The 21589-nt window shown below is 41.5% G+C and overlaps 3 protein-coding genes across 3 annotated transcripts; all 3 read right to left on the bottom strand.

Annotated features, from left to right (window-relative positions):
- Positions 1-30: 30 nt before the first annotated feature.
- Positions 31-1762, bottom strand: LOC131302925 (uncharacterized). The gene is made up of 5 exons (XM_058329716.1): positions 1257-1762; positions 969-1178; positions 792-884; positions 542-658; positions 31-450 (listed from the first exon to the last, which is right to left on the bottom strand). Exons 1-5 carry the CDS (start codon positions 1557-1559, stop codon positions 31-33), a joined length of 1143 nt encoding a protein of 380 aa, XP_058185699.1. The 5' UTR covers positions 1560-1762.
- Positions 1763-17631: 15869 nt separating this feature from the next.
- On the bottom strand, positions 17632-18861 carry LOC131304783 (uncharacterized). The gene is made up of 3 exons (XM_058332163.1): positions 18187-18861; positions 17994-18099; positions 17632-17876 (listed from the first exon to the last, which is right to left on the bottom strand). Exons 1-3 carry the CDS (start codon positions 18408-18410, stop codon positions 17817-17819), a joined length of 390 nt encoding a protein of 129 aa, XP_058188146.1. The 5' UTR covers positions 18411-18861; the 3' UTR covers positions 17632-17816.
- LOC131302924 (uncharacterized) lies at positions 18459-20675 on the bottom strand. Its single transcript, XM_058329715.1, has 4 exons — positions 19221-20675; positions 18841-19131; positions 18604-18738; positions 18459-18533 (listed from the first exon to the last, which is right to left on the bottom strand). The coding sequence occupies exons 1-4, from the start codon at positions 20673-20675 to the stop codon at positions 18459-18461; spliced, it is 1956 nt and encodes a 651-aa protein (XP_058185698.1).
- Positions 20676-21589: the final 914 nt, after the last annotated feature.

The following is a 21589-nucleotide window of genomic DNA, read 5'->3' as shown; positions in this document are numbered from 1 at the left end:
TAGTGAATTATGAGTATCGATGGATGCTAACTAGAAATAAAACTTACATCCCTTCTTTGCTTTTGGATTCTGATTCGGAGGTGGCAAGTCATCCTTCATTCTTGTCCTAGTCTCCATCACAATTGGATCGCGTTGTGGACTGATCCATATGTCATCACTTCTCCAATTGTCCGAACCAATATGTTGAAATTGGGGTATATATGGGGTGTGCCCTCTCAATGCATCGAGTTGAGCTTGCACTTGATTCAACTTTGCCTTAAGAGATTTTTGCTTCTCCTCACAACTTGAGTGATTTCCACGTCTAGGCATATGGAAGTAGGCACTTGGTGTAACATGTGGTCCCACAGAGCGTACTCGACCAGAATGTTCCTTACCCAATGCCATGGTTAGGATATCGTTGCTTCCTTGCGTGATTAAAACGCCCTCATCTACTTGTTTGGTAACCTCATCCTATAACACACATTACTGTATAAGAAGAATGAACACAATCTAATTTCATTGAAACAAAAGACTAAGATCAGTGCATTATGGAGTTCTTTACTATTTTTGCAACTTGTTGCGCTATTTCCTCATTATTGTACTCTCCTTTTTTGTTTTGACGACCCTTCTTCCACATGAAGCTTCTGTCAAACTTCTGATTCGCTGGGTTTTTCTTCTTCTACAGACGAGGAAACAAGAAATTAGTTGATAGAGTTCAAAATGAGAAGGTATTATATTTGTTGTTTATTCCTCACACAACAGTTTAACTAATGAAATTAACAGATAAACCAACAAAATCTGTGAACACTCACAAGTTCTTCCTCAAGACCTATATAACCCTTTCGACTTAGCCTGCAAGGATATTTGTTGAAGCTCTGCTTACCTCGTTGTTCCTCGCTCTCTTCCTTTTAAGAAGCAAAGTATAATTATTAGTCAAATGCATCATAGAAATGGCAACTTAAGCAATAATCAAACTAGATTGCACCTACCACAAATTCTTTGGAGAGTCTATGTTTCAGAAATAATTCCCAATCTTTTTGTTCGATGAACCTGTATTTTTCTGGTGGTTTTGAAAGGAGTTCGAGATCTGAACTATTATTACGTATGTGCCGTGAAAGAGCTCCCTTGAATGTCCTCCATTTCTCGCAAGTAGAAGATAAAACTTGCTTCTCAGTGTTCCGATCAACATCAAATGCCGCCTAAGCAATTATGGAAAAGAGTTTTTTTAATATGAAGAGATGGGTGAATTGAATTCTAAAAACACAAGTTAGATATACCTCAACACTGCTCCATAGTTTATCTTTCAATTGAGGTGTCACCTTAAACCAATTATGACAAGATATTGGAACCAGTGTCCTTGCCAAAACACCAAGATAACTGGCGTACTTTGCTCTATTTACCCCCGTCGGTTGACCTTTTTCATTATATTGAATGACTTTCTTCACACCAGAACTCTTAGCCTTTATAATATCTAGCAGAGTTGTTGAACCTCTACTCTTTCTTTTCTTGCTTTGTTGTTTTTTTGGTGACGCTGTCAAATCCTCTTCATTACCCTGCCACTCATCATCACTGGAACCCATCCTGTCTAAACTTCGAAGAAAATACCTTAACAATAACGACTGGCAAGAAAATTAGATATGGCTATACAAGTATTCTGGTAAAGGAAAACACATTAACTTGCAATATTCAAATACTAACAGTTAAGACAAAGATAAAGAGTGAAGGAGAAACTTAGAACAAGCTAAATTTGAGCATCCAGGATTTATCCATTTAAAGTGGATTCTAGAATACCAAAGACAAAAGGTATGAAAACGCTATAGATCAGTATAAATCAAATTGCATAATTTTTTTTTTGTTATTATCAGAATTTCAACAAACATCACAATCTCATTCCTCTCACACATGCGGGAGAGATTTCAACCAAAACTCAACAAGCAAATGTACAAAACAGGGAAAAATAAGTAATCGAACTTACCAAGTAGCAAAAATGTAAACTTTTGGATTGAATGGAGCTCTGTCCTCACGTAACCCTTGCAAAAGGAAAAATACAAAAGTCAAATACAGACCTAAGGTCATGCAATAAAGGAATTCTTGAACCATATTACTCTATTACACCCCATCAATTCATGATTAAAAAACATAGCCGAAGATCATGCAATACAGGAATATACAGGAATTAAGGGTGTGCACTCCTTTAATTTGGGGGCTAACCCTTCTTTATCAATTTAGAAAAAGGTTTTAGCTAGGTGTGCGAAAACATTGATCAAAATAGTGCCCAACGCTTTGGAAAATTTTATCTGTTGGGTAAAAAAAAATTATTTCCAGGAAAGACAAAAAATAGGTTCTATAGGTGAGTTATTTGGTGCTTTGGGGATGGAAAAATATCCAAAATCTTCGGCGATGGGGCCAACAAGAGGTTACGGCTAATCCCCCACGCCGTTTTCTCCAAGGTCCCTTTCCCTCACCGACGTCTCCGTCGAAGAAAGGGGGAGAGAGGATAGGCTCCAGAGAGAGAGAGAGAGAGAGGAACATACCAGGTGAGAGCTGCAACGATGGTTGATCTGCTTGGGGAGGGAGCGGTTTTGCTAGGGCTTGCTCTGCTGCAAATATAGATAGATAGAGAGATTATTCAATACCCTCGGCCAGTATGTGCCGAGAAGCCTCTTCCCACCCTATATTATTGTGAGGTCTTTAAAAATAATCTAGGACCTAAAAAATGTATGGTTAAAAAGAGATTTGAGGTACCACATGGCAATGCGTCAGAGCATAGAATAATTTTTCCGGAGGGGGAAAGTAAAGTAAGCGGGAGACTTAGGCGCGAAATCTTTTTTGGCTAATCTATTAGAGCCTGACTATGGTGTACACCAAAAACCACCATTTTAGTGTACACCAAATGTACACTGTGCCATGTAGGATCCACTTTGAGGTTCTATAAAAATGATCGAAACCGTTCAATTTGTTTACAAATATTTTATAAGGGATCTTCCAAAAAATTAGCTCATGCCGGTATGGGTAAGGACTTCATCTATTCTTTTGCTCTGATAGGATTTCTGTTGGAAAATTGAGCAAATAATGGATCAAACCTTTATCGGTTGGATATCAGCAACCACATTAGGCATTTTTTGCGATCGGAACCGTCTAATATTTTACGTATATTGACTAAATCATCTTCGTACCAAGAATGAAGTTAATTGTGTGTCATTAGACACTTGATCGGATAGAAAATTTGGAATTTGTTAATGAATTTGCATCTTGTTGAAGGGGCTTTCTAAACTCGATTGAGCCCAAAATTTCAAGTGAATGATTTTATCAATAAGCAGAAGGAAATAAATGGTATCGATCATTGTGATTGTGTTGCAGTCGCCTGACTAGTACACATTCAACTGCAACAGAAGACTTAGTTTAATATTAAGTAAGTTAAACATATAGAATGTAAAAGTAATTGTTGAGTCTATTATGAAAATAGGCGATCTAAACGGTTAGAATTTCATATCTTATCAATTCCATCAATGTCACCCAAATTGAAGATCATCGAATATCGGCAACCACATAGTCGAAGGACATTTAATGCATTTGGAGGTTTTAAAGTCTTATAATGCACGTCTTGAACACTGCCTAAGGTATTTCTTCGCGATCGGAACCATCTATCTTATAAATCTTATAGAGTAGATCATTCATACCAAGAATGAAGTTTATTGGACACCCGTAACCACCTCATTGGAATAGCTTAGTCATGCAAAACTTATTAGACTCGTCTATTTTTCTATATAAAAAGTGTTTCGATGAGGTAGTTGCGGGGATGAGATCAGTTTGAAATTTTCCATGAAGGTTCAATTTTCCGATTCCTACAAGATGAATGATTTGGATAATCAAGACGAGATCCGTACGTGACAAACCACACGGTGTAGTCATAACTGTTCTACATAAAGGGCGCAGGATAGTGAAAAAAGAAGATGAAAACGCCACCGTTTGGAATGTAATGCCTAATGTTCCCCTTCCATCTTTCATTACTTAGTAATCAATAGTCATATATGTCAATTATTTTCCATGTAAGTTTGTGTAGTTTAGTGGTAAGGATCACGTGTGCCACACGCGAAGCCTGAGTTCGAATCCCACCCATGCCAAAAAATTTAACTTGAACACCTTCGAACTTGTACAAAAAGTCATTTGGAAATGGAGCTGCCGTGGTTCAACCACGCGACCCACAGCTCCAATGAGAAGGTCACGCAAATTGTCATTGGACTACAACCCTTTTATGCTGCACTACTAAAAATACTAATATATATACACAAACCTTTGAGAGGCCCCATTTTCAAATCTCGCCTAGGGTCTCGAAAATCTTAGGGCCGGGCCTGGTCGTTAACCTCCAATCTCTTCGTCTTCTTAACATATAAAGGTTTTAGGTTTAATCCCTATCTGTTTCACAATTTAATTTTTTTTTTGGCCTCCCTATCTTTTGGAGGTTTCGGAAGCCCCAATAGCCTGATCTACAGATTTTTGATGGGCCAAAAATCTATACAAATTTTACAGATTTTTTTGAAAGCTAGAGACGCTATGACTGTACTCCGCTGCGGGTGGGACGATTGAGGTTTTCGGAGGGCCGGAGACGCTGAGTCCATACCACAAGTGAGCCAATAGAGTGGGCCGATCGAGGATGATTTCCTTTTAGTGTCTGGCACATGCTGACCAATATATTAGTCGCACGGCAAAATAAAAAACATGTCAATGCAACTCTAAAGCCTAAACTTTTAAGTGTGATTTTTGTACTATGTAAAATGAATGTTCTTCGTGAGAACTAATTAACACGATTGATTTACAAAAATTGATAGAAGAATACTTAGACATTAGATTGCGGAAAGAACGGTGGTGGCGGCATCATTAGCAATGTAATGTATAAATATGAATATGAATATACATATCAATTGTTATTACAATATGTAAACAATTCGATTGAAAATTTTAGCGGTCATTTCGGTATCGCTAGATGTATCCAATTGAAAGGTGATTCATAATTTCCATTGACTAATATGTACTTACAATTTTGGTATTGTATTTTTTATTCACGTTTATTCATCCAAAAGGCATCAACATTCACACGCCTTGCTTATGCTGTAAAATTAATCAAGACAAAGTTTGAGCACAAGTACGGCACTTATATAATCAAACTATTCATGGAATAACAAATAGAACCAATACTAACTCCAAATTGTAAGGAACAAAAACTAATTGGCCAGCCTTGGCTTCCTGTAGTCTATTTGACAGCATTGTTGCTTTTGAGACTTCACCAGCCTTGAATTTTTCACTGATGATGGAGGGGTTAACGAATAGAAATCTAGTATCAAATTGGTGACGCCGTCAAATCCTCTTCATTACCCTGCTGCTCATCATCATTGGAACCCATCCTGTATAAACTTCGAAGAAAATACCTTAACAATAACGACTGGCAAGAAAATTAGACATGGCTATACAAGTATTCTGGTAAAGGAAAACACATTAACTTGCAATATCCAAATACTAACAGTTAAGACAAAGATAAAGAGTGAAGGAGAAACTTAGAACAAGCTAAAAACCACTACGCCAAATTTTAGCATTAGCGGCATGAGAAAACTGCCGTTAATAGTCCCAAAACTGCCGGTAATACTCAAAACCGCCGGTAATAGTTCAAAAACCGCCGGAAATAAACCGCCGGGAAAACAATTGTCGGAAAAATAAAAGCGGCATTAGAAAACCGCCGGTAATACTAAAAATGGCGGTAAAGAACCGCCGGTAATAATACCGCCGGCAATAAAATCGGTGGTTAAATTTTTTTGCTTTCCCTGTGACTCGAACCCGGAACCTCCGGATCTTTGAACGCGCGTGCGACCAACTCGGCTAACCCGCATTATGGTTCAACTAAGATAAATAATATTATTTATATTATACGGGTCGGTTTTATTATAAACGGCGGTAATAAACCGCCGGTAATAAAAATAACCGTACATTCTACTTTTTCCGGTGGTAATTAAAAAACCGCCGGTAAAAGTCACTAAAAACGGCAGTATTTGGATTACCGCCGTTTTAGGGTAATTATTACCGGCGGTCTTATTAATGCCGCTAAAAGTGTCTTTTAACGGCATTAAATTAATGCCGGTAATACTATCGCCGGTAAAGCCAAAATTTGGCATTGTGAACTTAGACTAGATATTGTATCTGACATTAAAAAAAACATTAGAAACTAGGGACATGTAATTTATCCTTCATTGTCGATCCAAGTTCCCTCACGATCTCCTCTAGCATAAGATAGCTCAGATTCATTAGCTACGTCAGTAGGTTCAACTTTTGGCATAACTTTGTCAAATCCATGCTGCTCAAAAGAACAATCATTGAGCTCATCATCCCCATTACGTGGATATCGACGCTGAGGTGGTTCTAGGACAACTGACCATCTCGAATCAAGTTGATCTTTCACATAGAAAACTTGTTTGGCTTGGGAAGCCAAAATGAAAAAATCTGATTTGTGGCCTATCCTTCCAAGCCCAACAAGTGTGAACCCAAGCTCATCAACTTTAATACCCTTGTTGTCAACCCAATCACACTTCAATATTGGAATTTGGAACATATGATAATGTAGGTGGACAAATTCAAGTAGTGCTTTGATCAGCACTGGATTGTAACGGCCTCTCGTGCCTCTTGACCGGAACCCTAATTTGTCGTCGAAATCCTTGATCTGCAAAATAGACAAGGAATGAGCGCACCTTTGCCTCTCATGGCAAAGGCCCTCCGATGCCTTTGTTAGTATCTCATACTGGTAATAAACCCTAAATATCAATAGGAAGTCACGTATGAATGCAATGTCTTGCGTACTTTTCACCTCTAGGATTACCTCATATTTATAGATTTGCATATGCTTGCTGCTCAAGCACTCCTGTTGCCCTAGGATTCCTATTTCGTATAGGAATCCCCGGATATCAAGGATTCCCGTTTTCCTTATCAATTCATTACCTTCAGTCCTTTTAGGACTCTTTTCCATAACTGGACGACCATCCCATTCTCGTTTGGGTATCTTTTCTAGATCCTCTTTCCTCGGGATCTCATTCTTTAACGGAATACCACTGTTTCTGGATTCTTCCAGAATGTTCCCTATGTTCCAACACTCGACTGAAGTTCTTTCTTTGTTCGGCCATCTCGTTGCCGAACAGTCTGTCTGGACCAGCTACTTCACATGTAACTTGGTCCAATGTAATCGAAATGTCTCTATCTGCCGAACATTTAGTTTACACCATTGACTTCTCATGTTTATCGGCCCTCATCGCCGCTCAACGCACTGCTCAGCGATAAGTCCTGTTCAATCTTTCACGTGCTCTTTTATACATCATGTGTTCGGCAATTTAAATGTATCTATTCGGGAATACCTCCCTACAATTGCTCCCCAGCTTCATTTACGTGCCACTGTTTGGGGGCAATATATGAAGCTTTTTTAAAAATGAATGTTTAGACCAAACTCTTCTGATCCCGTGCGGTCGTTGTCTTTAACACTTCATTGATGCCGTTTGGCGCCTCTGTCATTATACCATTTCGGGGTAATGACTCCACGTGGCACGTCTCGTATGCCTATCATGAATTTCGAACTGACGTTCTATGAAACGGCGTCAGAACGGTTTTTGCTTTCCGTTACTTTAACTTGTAACGGAGTGAGACGAGACGCTTCATCTCCGTTTCTTTCACTTAAATCCGTAAAAGGGGTTTTCTTTGGATTTTTTATCAAAAACCCAGAGCATTGTCTTGTCTTCTTCAGGCAAAAAACTCCCTTTCTTCCGCCATAGCCGCCGCCTGCAAATTGCTCGTGCTACAGGGACCATTTCATTCAGATTTGTAAGATCTCTACTTCTCCTATTTAGGTTTCCCACTAAGGTTTCTCCCTTTGTTCCATTAGTTTCCATCTGAGATCTCATTCTCAGATTTTGGGTCATTTCTAGGGTTTCAGTCGCGCCCATTTTCAGTTTTACTTTTTCTTCGAGTATACTCATGGCGGATGAACATGATCCAAAACCCAGTAAATTTAGGAAGCTCTGCGACACCCCTGCTGCCATGGCGGCATTTAGAACAGACTATGACATTCCTGATAATTTAGGACTCGAACTCGCGCCTCTAGGTGCAAATAGGGATGGTGGCTCATGGGATAGAATGTGTATCCCTATTGTGGCCATTATCGAAGGTGGAGTGCGATTTCCCCTTCATCCACTACTTCGCCAGATTCTAAACTGGTACCGTCTCACCCCTATACAAGTATCAACAAATATTTTTAGGCTGATAATGGGAGTAGTTGCCTTGAATAGGATTCTGGGGACCCAGCTAGGAATTTGGGATATTCAGTGGTGGTACAGCATTGTACTAAACCCTAAATACAATACCTACTATTTCAAAGTAAGAAAGGCAGAAAAGCGTCTCGTGCTAAACCTGTCAGACTCTGCTCGGGATCATGAGATTGATTTCCTTTACGTCACTGGAGCCTTTGAGCCACTAGGAGAGGATGGTCAGGTGGTGGGCCTCCACTGCCCCCACATATGGGGATACCCACGTATGCTCCTCATTTTCCATTTTTCTTTGTTTTTGTACTTCTGCTTTTTAACCTCTGTTTTATGCTTTGACTTGCAGTGGAGAATGCTAACAGGCGTCCTAGATGAGAGCCGAGCTACGTCCGAACAGAGGACATCAACAAGATATTGAAATATACAGGCATACCTGGTACCCGAACAGCAGGTCGGGGTCGTGACGCTGACATTTTGCTGGGATACGACCCTTCATACAGAGGTGTCATTGACAGGAGACTTGCCCACCCCAGCAATAGTGCCGCCTCTACTTTAACTTCTCCCCCGCCAAGGATTTTAAGGGCTAACGCAGGAGTGATGGTAGCCGGGCAGCTGGGTGAAGTTCCTATTTCAGAAGGAGTCCCACTACCACGCTTGAGACTCCGTAGATCCTCTCAAAGTCAATCTGCCCCTCAACAACAACCCGAACGTCCTGCTTCTAGTCGTGTTACTAGCCAATCTTCTTCCTCAGGTTATACTCCATCTCCTCCCAACTTGGATATTATGACTCTTCAACCTTTAAACCTCAGCACCCTCCTTACCGTCTCCACTCGGGGACGTGGCACTTCCCGTAGGGTGGCCTCTACTGGCCCCCCCCCCCCCCCCCCCCCCCATGATCTCGTCGTACTAGGGGCGATCAACCCGATCATCTTCTTCTCCTCGGGTACACGATAGTTCCCTTGAGGCTGCTAATGCTCATCGGGACAAACGTCCTAGGAGTGAAGAAGTTGGAGACGCCTCTGCCCAAGCCGTAGCCTCACTCCAACAACCCCTTTCTCCGAGCACTCAGGTGCTTCCTGAAAGCTGGGCCCCTCAACTCATCAGGGGTGATCGGCCAGTCCACATTGGAGATAGCGCCAGTTCTTCAGAAACAGCACTTGCACTCGCCCAAGGTCTGCTACTTCCAGTGGATATGTAGAAAGAGTCCGAGGCCGCACCTGAACGGCTTATCTCCACTGGTCTTGTTAGTGGGATCAAGGTACAGTGTTCTCGTCACTTTTAAGCATGCTTCATGTTCCTTTTGTTTTCTTACACAATATCATCTTGTTGATTTCTTTTGCAGTTTATTCAAAAGATGATTACACTGGGCCAGAAGTTCTAGGACGCTGATACCGAACTGATCACACTTTTGAACAACAACACTAGGTTGCTCCGCACCATTACCAGACTAGAGAGAGAGACACAAAGCCAAGGCTGATTTTCAAGAGGCGAAAGACAAACTTGGGACAGCTGAAGACAACCTCCACCAGGCTTTGGTAGAAATAGAGAAAACCAAATCAACTGCTTAAGAGGAGGGGTATCAGAAAGAGTTTGATGCTGCTACTGCCAGTTACGTGGAACAGATGCCGGCTATACGAGACCAGATCTGGAGTTCTAGCTGGGAGGCTTGTCTGACGAAGGTTGTCATTGCTGAAGACTCAATCCTTTGGGTGGAGAATGATTTGCCGAGCAAACAAGCTTCAAGCATTGCAGATGATTTGGAGGAAGACGTGGATCAGCAAATTGAAGACTTTGCCGATGCTGATGAGAAGACCCCTGCTGACAACCATGGTACCACTGTTGAAGATTTACCTGTCCGTGACACAACTAATGAACCTATCATCCTGGAGGAGAATCCAGATGGTGCCGTGACCGGGACCCGTTCCGACGTTCCTCGTGAAACTCCTCCAGAGGTCCAAAGTGTGGACTGATTTGGTAATCTGTTTTGTCATGAACTGTTTTTATGTTTTGGAAAGTTTGGTTGGTCCTGCGTGACCGTAAGTTTTTGGCCCTGCGTGGCACTTGTACTTTTTGACATTTTGCATGACACAGGTATTCGGCCCCTTGTGGCATAACTATATCATTTGCTCGGCTCCCTCGTTTTTGCATTTAGAAACATATGCTCTAAGTATCTCGTACTGCAGTTAAGTTTCATGTACTTATGAATTTCTAAGTATCTCGTACTTAAAAATCCATACAAGTGTTTCATACTTGTTAAGTTTCACGTACTTAAAAACGTTCTAAGTTTCTCGTACTTGTTTGAACTGAATTTAAGTTTCACGTACTTAAAAAATAAGCATACAAGTGTTTGTGAAGTTTCACGTACTTAAGAACAAACATACAAGTGTTTTCATACTTGTTAAGTTTCACGTACTTAAGAACAAACATACAAGTGTTTTCATACTTGTAAGTGTCACGTACTTACATGTATAAGTGCCCGTTCCCTGCTCCCCAATAAGAATGAGGGAAACCAAGCCCATAATTCGTATTCCTAAGACAAATACTAAGAACACAATAGTTATACTGCTAAAAAGTGATTGTATTCATAATCTGTGAAACTCAAGAGGGCGTTTATTCGTACCCCTTGCAACTAAAATAACAAAACTAGAACAAGGGAATTATATTCGTAATTCCCACACAAATACGTAGTGCTATCTAAAATAGAATTTTAATGCTTCTAAACAAAGAATTTTTGTAGATTATGGACATTCCAAGGCCTTGGAACTGGATTACCATCCAAATCTGCCAATTTATAGGCCCCTATGCCTACAATCTCGGTTACTCGATATGGGCCTTCCCAATTGGCCCCCAGCTTCCCTTCGTTGGCCACCTTGGTATTGCCGAGCACCTTTTGTAGCACTAGGTCCCCCATACCAAATTCTCGAGGATGAACATGCTTATTATAGCTCTTCATCAACTGTTCCTGGTAGGAAGCCAGATGGATCAAGGCCCTTTCTCTACTCTCCTCAGCGAGATCAAGCTCAATTTCAAGGGCCCTATCATTGCCTCCACTTTCAACCAAAATGGTCCTGTTGGTCGGCAGACCTATTTCTAATGGAATAACGGCCTCTGTTCCATATGCTAATGAATAGGGGGTCTCTCCTGTAGACCTTCTAGGCGTTGTTCAGTGTGCCCATAGAACCAATGGTAATTTCGTCAGGCCACTTCCCTTTTGCTTTATCCAACCTTTTCTTGATTCCATCAAGAATTGTTTTGTTGGAAGCCTCTGCCTGTCCATTACTTTGAGGGTAGGCTGGAGTCGAATAATAATTCCTTATTCCATATTGAGCACAGAATGCTTTGAATTTCTTCTGAAATTGTGATCCATTGTCTGTAATCAATGAGTATGGGATCCCAAAACGAGTAATGATGCTCTTCCACATGAACCTTTCTATCATAGGTTCGGTGATTTTGGCCAAAGGTTCTGCCTCAATCCACTTAGTGAAATAGTCTGTTGCAACTAGCAGGAATTTTTGATTCCCAGTTGCTTTGTGTAGTGGACCCACGATGTCCATTCCCCATTGAGCAAACGGTCAGGGACTTGTCAAAGGCACCAGATCCTCGGCTGGTGTTCGAATCATTGGTGAAAACTTCTAACACTTTTCACAAATTTTTACGTATACCTTAGCATCTTCTTGCATGTACGGCCACCAATAACCTTGGGTGATTGCTCGATGGGCTATGGACCTGCCCCCAGCATGGCTTCCACATGTTCCTTCGTGAATCTCGTGGAGGAACTTTTGCACCATTTCAGGATGCACACAAAGTAAATAGGGTCCTGTAAAAGACTTCCTATATAATTTTCCCTCTGGGGATAACCAAAACCGAGCAGATTTGGTCTTTATTTTATGAGCCTCCTTTTTGTCTAAAGGGAGTGTTTCATCTCGTAAAAACTCCACAATCTCTGGGGATAACGAAAACCGAGCAGATTTGGTCCTTATTTTATGAGCCTCCTCTTTGTCTGAAGGGAGTGTTTCATCTCGTAAAAACTCCACAATTGGGTCCATCCAACTTGGTCCCTGGTTCACGTCCAAGACCATCTCCACACTTCTCCCAATGCTCGGCTCAGTCAGATACTCTACGGCTATCTTTCTTTTAAACTCAGTTGGTACAGCTGCGCCTAACCATGCTAATGAATCTGCGTGAGCATTCTTTCCAGAACTTATCTGCTCAATATACACCCTTTCGAAGGTATCAAGCAGATCTCTGGTTGCCTGTACATAGGCCGCCATCTTCTCGCTCCGGGTTTCATATTGCCTGGACAGTTGATGGACTACAAGTTGTGAATCACAGTATACCCTAACACGTTCTGCTTTTAGGGTTTTTGCACTTCTCAAGCCAGCTAAAAGTGCCTCGTACTCTGCCACGTTATTTGATGCATTAAACCCTAGCCGAACGGATAGTTCTAACATTGACCCTTCAGGGGGTAAAAGCACAACCCCGATTCCTGATCCAGTGTTACAAACCGACCCATCAACGAATAGTTTCCATTCCTGGGGATCTTGTTCGGCTGGGGCCTGTTTCTCCTTTTGGGGTAGTTTTGTTTTCTGCTCCTTTCTCGTAGGAGGCAAAGGCGCTACTGTGGGTGAGAATTCTGCCACAAAATCAGCCAACACTTGGCCTTTGATTGCTGTGCGCGGCTGATAATCGATGTCATATTGGCTCAACTCAATGGACCAAGTTGAGATCCTTCCTGAGAAGTCTGCTTTTCGTAGCAGTGATTTTATTGGGAACTAAGTATACACCATAACTTTATGGCTCTGGAAATAATGTGGCAATTTTCTGGTTGCTGTCCTTAATGCCAGGACTAACTTCTCGAGGGGTAAATATCTTGTTTCTGCATTTAACAACGTTTTACTCACATAATAGACTGGGATTTTCTCGGATCCCTTATTTCTCAAGAGGACTGCACTCACACCATGCTCAGAAACGGCTAAGTACAAAACTAGGGACTCACCTGGTTCTGGAGTTGAAAGAAGGGGAGGAGAAGCCAAATATCCCTTCAGATCCTGGAAGGCTTGTTCACACTCTGCTCCCCATTTGAATCTTTCCCTTTTCTTTAACAGCTGAAAGAAAGGTCTGCACTTGTCACTTGACCGGCTAATAAATCGATTAAGAGCCGCTGCCATCCCAGTCAACCGTTGGATGTCTTTCGTTGTCCGAGGACTCCACAGATTCTGTAGGGCCTTTATCTGGTCGGGGTTCGCCTCAATCCCTCTTATGGTTACAAGGTGGCCCAAAAATTTTTCCAGAACCGACTCCAAATGCACACTTCGAGGCGTTGAGTTTCAGTTTGTATTTCCTCAAGATTTCAAAAGCCTCCTTCAAATCTGCTATATGGCCTTGCCCAGTCTTACTTTTTACCACCATGTCGTCTATATAAACCTCCATAGTTTTGCCGAGCAATTTTCTGAACATGATGGTTGCCAATCTTTGATATGTTGCCCCTGCATTCTTCAATCCAAAGGGCATGACATTGTAACAGTACAACCCTCGTGGTGTAATAAAAGAAGTCTTTTCTTGATCTGGCCTGAACATGGCAATTTGATGATATCCTTGATATGCATCGAGAAAACTCATTCGTTCGTATCCTGCTGTTGTATCAACTAACTGATCTATCCTTGGAAGAGGGAAACTGTCCTTCGGGCATGACTTGTTTAAATCTGTGAAGTCCACACAAACACGCCATTTTCCATTCTTCTTTTTGACAACAACAGTATTGGATAGCCATTCCGGATAGTAAACTTCCCTTATTGCCTTGGGTTCTAACAAACGGTCTACTTCTTCAATTATTGCGTCAACGTGTTGTATGGCTGCCCTTCTTTTCTTTTGAATGACTGGCTTATGCTGTGGATCTACATTCAAATGATGGCAAATAATGTCTGCATTCACACCAGGCATTTCCTCTGGTGTCCAGGCAAATACGTCGACGTAAGTCTTCAAGAAACTTATCAATTCAGTTTCTTCCTCTGCTGGCAGTGATTCCCCAATTAAAAAATACCTATCTGGATCAATCTCGTTGATCTGTGTTTTCTTCAAACCCTCAACTACCTTCTCGGTTTGGTCCTTTCCGATATCCTCAATGGTCGGCTGATCTGGAATTTCCACTGTATTGACATGGTGGGCGTTGTGGATTCTTTTTATGATGGATACCAAACATTGTTGAGCTACCTTTTGGTTACCCTTGATCTGTTCAATCCCATTGGATCCTGGGAACTTTACCATTTGATGGAAAGTAGAAGAGACTGCCCTTATCTTGTGTAACCATGTTCTCCCTATAATCACGTTATAGGAGGACGATACATCCACCACCAGGAAGTCAGTTCGTAGTACCACTGTCCCAGCCCGAACAGGTAAAGTTACCTTTCCTAATGACCAAACTGCTCCTGCTCCAAATCCAACCAAAGGGGTTACTGATTGTACCAAATCTTCTTGAGTTAGACCCAGCTTCTTGAATGCATCATAGTATAGTACTTCGGTGCAACTCCCTGAGTCCACCAGGATTCTTTCCATATCATATTCCCCAACTCGTAGGGTTATGACTAAAGCATCATTGTGAGGTACCTGGACTCCTCCCAGATCTTCATCTGTAAAAACTATGCCATCGTTGCATGCTTCTTCGTTACGCCCTCTTTTCTTTCCCAATTGCATCACGTGTTGGTCATGTTTAATCTGTCTCTGAAGCAATCTCACCTCATTTCTCGTATAAGGTTCGGCTAATCCATGTATCATATGGATTACTCCCTTTGGATTCTGCTCGTAATCCAACTCCATTGCTTTTTCTTTATCCTTGGAATCTTCTTGGATAAATTCTTTGAGATAACCTCGCGAGACCAAATCATCAAGATGCCTTTTAAACATCTCACAATCTTCAGTCATGTGGCCCCAATCCTTATGGTAGCTGCAGTGCTGATTCGTAGCACGTTTTGCATCTTTATTCCCACCTAGAGTTGGAGGCCATTTAAAATATGGTTGATTCTTTATTCGGTAAAGAATCCTGTAGATGGGCTCTTTCCAGACCGTATTTATTGAGAAGAATGATTTTGGATCCGGAGCTTGTTTGTCCTTGTACGGCTCTTTCTTTGTCTGTCCATAATCTTTCCTTTCACGATAAGTTTTGGGCTCTGGCTTGTCTGCTTTCTTTATTGGCCCCTTTACTTGTTTGGCGGCCAGCTTGCCATCCTCCCGAAGAATGTCATCCTCGTTTCTGGCGTGCTGCTCAATTCGCTCCATCAATTTTGCCAGTGTCTGCACCGGGCTCATGTTTAGGGACTTACGCAGCTCCCCCCAAACAAGCAAACCTGTCTTGAACGTGGCTATCGCGTATTCCTCGCTGTAACCTTCAATCTCGTTGAAGGTTTTCCAGTACTTTTTTGCATATTTCCTGATCGGCTCGTCCTCGCCTTGCTTCATAAAGGAAAGGCTCTCAAAAGGTTTTGGAGCTTTCCTGCTTGTCAAAAACCGTGCAGTGAATTCTTCGGCCAACTGCACCCATGTTCGGATGGAACGTGAACCCAACCTATGAAACCAAGACAAAGCTACCTTCCCTAAACTTGACGGGAACATCTTGCACATAATTGCATCATCTCCTTCATGCATAAACATTGCCTGCTAGTAATGCTGTATATGTGCCACGGGATCAGCATCTGTCTCGTAGAGGATGAACATTCCGTGTTTCACTCTGGTCGGCAACTTAGCCTCCTGTAACTTTCTTGCAAAAGGGGAGGATGCTATATTCTTAAGTGCTTTCCGTGCTGCCTCTCGTGCAGTCATGGTTTCATCCTTTGGTCCTTTCTTTTCGTTGGGTCTAGTTCTTTCCCAATCGGAATCAGGTCTTTTGTACCTGTCCCTATGATGTTTCCTACTCCCTTCCTCCTCAGGGGTAGAACTTCGACCTCTGCTTCTCCTCTTTCTTGGAGAAACCCTCATTCGCTCGGGTGTTCGGATCTTGCTCTTTTCTTTTCGTGGAGAAGCTCTATGTCGCCTTGGGGTTGGACTTCTGCTTCTGCTCCTTCTTCCTCATGAAGGAGCTTTTCTATATTGTATCATAGCATATCCACTGCCTCTAGAATTTCTTCGAGACAGTCCGGAATCCTCTGGATGTTCCCTGATTTGCTCTAGTTTTCTGATCTCATGTTCTCATTTTTTAATCACACGAGCATACTCCTCGATTTCTTGCCTCTTTTTATCAAGAACGTCTTCGCTACTGTGCACACTCCTGGAGTGTGCGACCAATTGATCCCTTCGATGGGATTTACTCCTTCTCGTGGATCTCGAAGCCGTCTCTCCCTCTCTATTTTTGGAGTTATCATGGACGGTAAGGGGGCGGCCCTTACTCTTGGTCCTCCTGTGTCCACCCTCGGGCTTTCTCGGAGCCCCAGGTGGAGATTTATCCTTTCCTCCATCTAACACATCTTTTGGGTCGTGCGGTGTTGCTGGATCTACTTCCACCATGGTCGTATTTCAAAGGGAACTCTTTCGATTCCCACAGACAGCGCCAATTGTAGGTGGACAAATTCAAGTAGTACTTTGATCAGCACTGGATTGTAACAGCCTCTCGTGCCTCTTGACCGGAACCCTAATTTGTCATCGGAACCCTTGATCTGCAAAATAGACAAGGAGTGAGCGCACCTTTGCCTCTCGTGGCAAAGGCCCTCCGATGCCTATGTTAGTATCTCGTACTGGTAATAAACCCTAAATATCAATAGGAAGTCACGTATGAATGCAATGTCTTGTGTACCTTTCACCTCTAGGTTTACCTTATATTTATAGATTTGCATATGCTTGCTGCTCAAGCACTCCTGTTGCCCTAGGATTCCTATTTCGTATAGGAATCCCCGGATATCAAGGATTCTCGTTTTCCTTATCAATTCATTACCTTCAGTCCTTTTAGGACTCTTTTCCATAACTGGACGAACATCCCATTCTCGTTTGGGTATCTTTTCTAGATCCTATTTCCTCGGGATCTCATTCTTTAACGGAATACCACTGTTTCAGGATTCTTCCAGAATGTTCCCTATGTTCCAACACTCGACTGAAGTTCTTTCTTTATTCGGCCATCTCGTTGCCGAACAGTCTGTCTGGACCAACTACTTCACATGTAACTTGGTCCAACGTAATCGGAATGTCTCTATTTGCCGAACAGTTAGTTTACACCATTGACTTCTCATGTTTATCGGCCCTCATCGCCGCTCAACGCACTGCTCGGCGATAAGTCCTGTTCAATCTTTCACGTGCTCTTTTATACATCATGTGTTCGGCAATTTAAATGTATCTGTTCGGGAATACTCCCTACAGATAATCAAGTTGCCATATTTCACTAATAATCCCATAAAAATTTATCTCTCCAAACACAGGATTTTTATCCTTATAGCCGGTAACTTGCATTGCCGTTGCCACCAAGCCAACTCCACTATTCTGGGTGACTCGCGAATTATCACGATCTTTTGTGTGATAACGGGTGCCGTTTATGATGTAGCCTGGACTTTTAATCACATCTAGGCGAGGTCCTTATGCAATCCACTCAAGGGTGTTGGATATATTACGCTTGAGGTTTAATTCATCTGCAACCTATAAATAGATTACTAGTTAGCCAAGTAAAGTTTATCGTATCTAGCCTATCACAAAAAAAAGTTTACGCTATCTATAAGGGGAAAAAAAAAGAAGCATATTTGTTTGCCATATTACCTTATAATGTATCCAATCTATGAATGTTCTATTGTGTTCAACTTGTAACCATTTTGGACTTTTTTCTTGGCGAGGATATTGTACCTTCAACCAAGCCATATGCTCCCTACAAAATGATTAGGTGCATTAAGAAAACACTCCAACTAGTATAAAATAGTATAGATAAAAAAATTAGAGAGTTGGGTGCTCTTACACAATGTAAGGTTCAACTTCACTGCTGTTTTCTAACACATAACGATGTGCTTGTTCAAATTCTTCACGATCGACGGCAACAACATAACCACCTGGTAAGGGCCTTTCGATTTCCAAACCATCAGAAGTCATGTTCCTAGCAACAGGAACTCCAATTGGATCGACTCTAGATAAGTTATCTGCGCAAAACTCAACTGCTTCTTCTGCAACGTAACTTTCAACCATACAACCCTCTGGACAAATTACGATTACGAACACAACCCTTTAAAACTTTCATGAACCTCTCAAATGGGTACATCCATCGAAAATGAACAAGTCCACATAGTTGTACTTCTCTAACAAGATGCACTGTCAAATGAATCATGATATCAAAGAAGGATGGTGGAAAGTACTTTTCAAGCAAACACAATGTGATTACTATATCGGATTGAATTTTGTCCAACTTTGCCACATCAACAACCTTGTCACAGATAGCATTGAAAAAGAAGCATAATCTTGTAATGGCATATCTCACTTCTTTAGGCAACACAGAACGTATTGCCACAGGAAATAACTATTGCATCAGTACGTGACAATCATGTGACTTCATGCCATAGAGTTTCAAATCATCCATATTGACGCAATTTCTTAAATTTGAAGAATATCCTTCGAGGACCTTGAGGTCCGACAATGTTGTGCAAAGTCTTCTTTTCTCCACATTTGATAGTGTGTAGCATGCTGGCGGCAAGTATGTCTGCTTCTCTCCAACCTGTGGTGCCAACTCTTGTCGTAAATCCTTCTCCACAAGATCAAGACGAGCACTAATTCCATCCTTTGTTTTGCCCGGAATGTTAAGCAACGTACCAATGATACTCTCACACACATTCTTCTCAATGTGCATAACATCCAATATGTGTCGGATAAGCAAGTACTTCCAATACTCAAGATCAAAGAATATGGACTTCTTCTTCCAACAACTTTTATGACCAACACCTGCTGATTTGTTTTTTTTTCTTTTCCCCATATGAGTTTAATGCCTTGCACCTTTCTTAATACTTCCTCTCCACTTAATGGCGATGGAGCCAATCCCAACTCCTGTTTGCCATCAAATGCCTTCTTTAACCTTCGATATGGATGGTTTATTGGAAGAAATTTTCTATGTCCCACATAAATATTCTTCTTACCACGTTTTAATCTACGAAGGCAAGTTCCTTCGCTGCAAATTGGACATGCATCATACCCCTTTACCTTGCAACCACTCAAATTTCCATATGCAGGAAAATCATTAATTGTCCAAAGCAGTACAACCCTCAAATTGAAATGTTGTTGTCGGTAAGCAACGAAAGCCTCAACCCCTACATCCCATAATAGTTTCAAATCATCAATTAGAGGTGCTAGAAAAACATCGATGTCATTACCAGGTTGTTGTGGACCCGATATCAACAAAGTTAACATCATGAATTTCCTCTTCATGCACAACCATGGTGGAAGATTATAGTTAACCATTACAACTGGCCAACAACTATACCGGCTGCTAAGAGAACTATGTGGGTTTATACCATCGGCAGAAATAGCTAGCCGAAGGTTTCTTGGCTCTGCACCAAAATCTGGCCACATGTGGTCTACTAACTTCCATGCTGGGGAGTCTGCTGGGTGACGTAGTTTTCCATCGGACTCTCTTTCATTAGCATGCCATGTTAAGTTCTTTGTTGTTTTTGGTAACTGATACATCCTTAGGAACCTCGGGATCAGTGGAAAATACCATACAACTTTTGCTGGGACACTTTCTCTTACTTCAGTTGAATTTTTCTTTAACTTCCATCTTGACCTTTTGCATGTAGGACATGTAGTTGCATCTTTGTACTCCTTCCGATAGAGTATGCAGTCTGAAGGACATGCATGTATTTTCTCATTTTCCATCCCTAATGTATCCATGGTCTTCGGTGCCTCATACATCGATGACGGCATTTCATTTTTTTTTGGGAGCAACTGGCCCAAAATCTTTAACAGTTCATCGAAAGCTGTATTAGACAACTGATGCCGAGCTTTGAAGTTGAACGCTGTGACCAAAGCAGATAACTTTGTGTTATCTGAACATCCGGGATATAAGGGTTTCTCTGCATCTTCAAGCATTTTTCTGAACTCATTCGGATCAGCTGTGCAATAATTATATGCGGCTTCAACCATTTCAATTGTTTCTGCTACATCATTTGAGGGGGATGAGTCAACTTGCCGATGGAAAGTATCTTCTGCATATCCAGACGGCGGTGCCTTTCTAGTGGCTGCTTCTCCATGCCATATCCATGTTTGATAGCTTTGATCAATACCATGGAAAAAGAGATGATTGCTAATCTCTTCAACAGCTTGGCTTTTCAAGTTTCCACATACTCTACATGGACATCGGATGGATTGAAGATCCCTCGCATATATCATAGCAAAATTCAAAAATTGTTCAACCCCATCCTCATAATCTTTTGATCTACGATCTTTGAGCATCCAGGATTTATCCATTTTAAGTGAATTCTAGAATACCAAAGACAAAAGGTATGAAAATGCTATAGATCAGTATAAATCAAATTGCATAATCTTGTTTTTGTTATTATCAGAATATCAACAAACAGCACAATCTCATTCCTCTTACACATGCGGCCATGCGGGAGATATTTCAACCAAAACTCAACAAGCAAATGTACAAAACAGGGAAAAATAAGAAATCGAACTTACCAAGTAGCAAAAATGTAAGCTTTTGGATTGAATGGATCTCTGTCCTCACGTAACCCTTGCAAAAGGAAAAATACAAAAGTCAAATACAGATCTAAGGTCATGCAATAAAGGAATTCTTCAACTATATTACTCTATTACACCCCATCAATTCATGATTAAAAAACATAGCCGAAGATCATGCAATACAGGAATATACAGGAATTAAGGGTGTGCACTCCTTTAATTTAGGGGCTAACCCTTCTTTATCAATTCAAAAAAAGGTTTTAGCCAGGTGTGCAAAAACATTGATCAAAATAGTGCCCAAAGCTTTGGAAAATTTTATCTGTTGGGTTAAAAAAAAATATTTCCAGGAAAGACAAAAAATAGATTCTGTAGGTGAGTTGTTTGGTGCTTTGGGGATGGAAAAATATCCAAAATCTTCGGCGACGGGGCCAACAAGAGGTTACGGCTAATCCCCCATGCCGTTTTCTCCAAGGTCCTCTTCCCTCGCCGACGTCTCCATCGAAGAAAGGGGGAGAGAGGATAGGCTCCCGAGAGAGAGAGAGAGAGAGAGAGAGAGAGAGAGAGAGAAGAACATACCAAGTGAGAGCTGCAACGATGGTTGATCTGCGTGGGGAGGGAACGATTTTGCTAGGGCTTGCTTTGTTGCAGATCGATATATAGAGAGAGATTATTCAGTGCCCTTCACAAGCCTCTTCCCA

Source organism: Rhododendron vialii, chromosome 10a (genome assembly GCF_030253575.1).
Source record: "Rhododendron vialii isolate Sample 1 chromosome 10a, ASM3025357v1".
Lineage (NCBI taxonomy): Eukaryota > Viridiplantae > Streptophyta > Magnoliopsida > Ericales > Ericaceae > Rhododendron > Rhododendron vialii.
The sequence above is the reverse complement of the archived record's forward strand: the minus strand, read 5'-3'. Positions and strand labels throughout refer to the sequence as shown.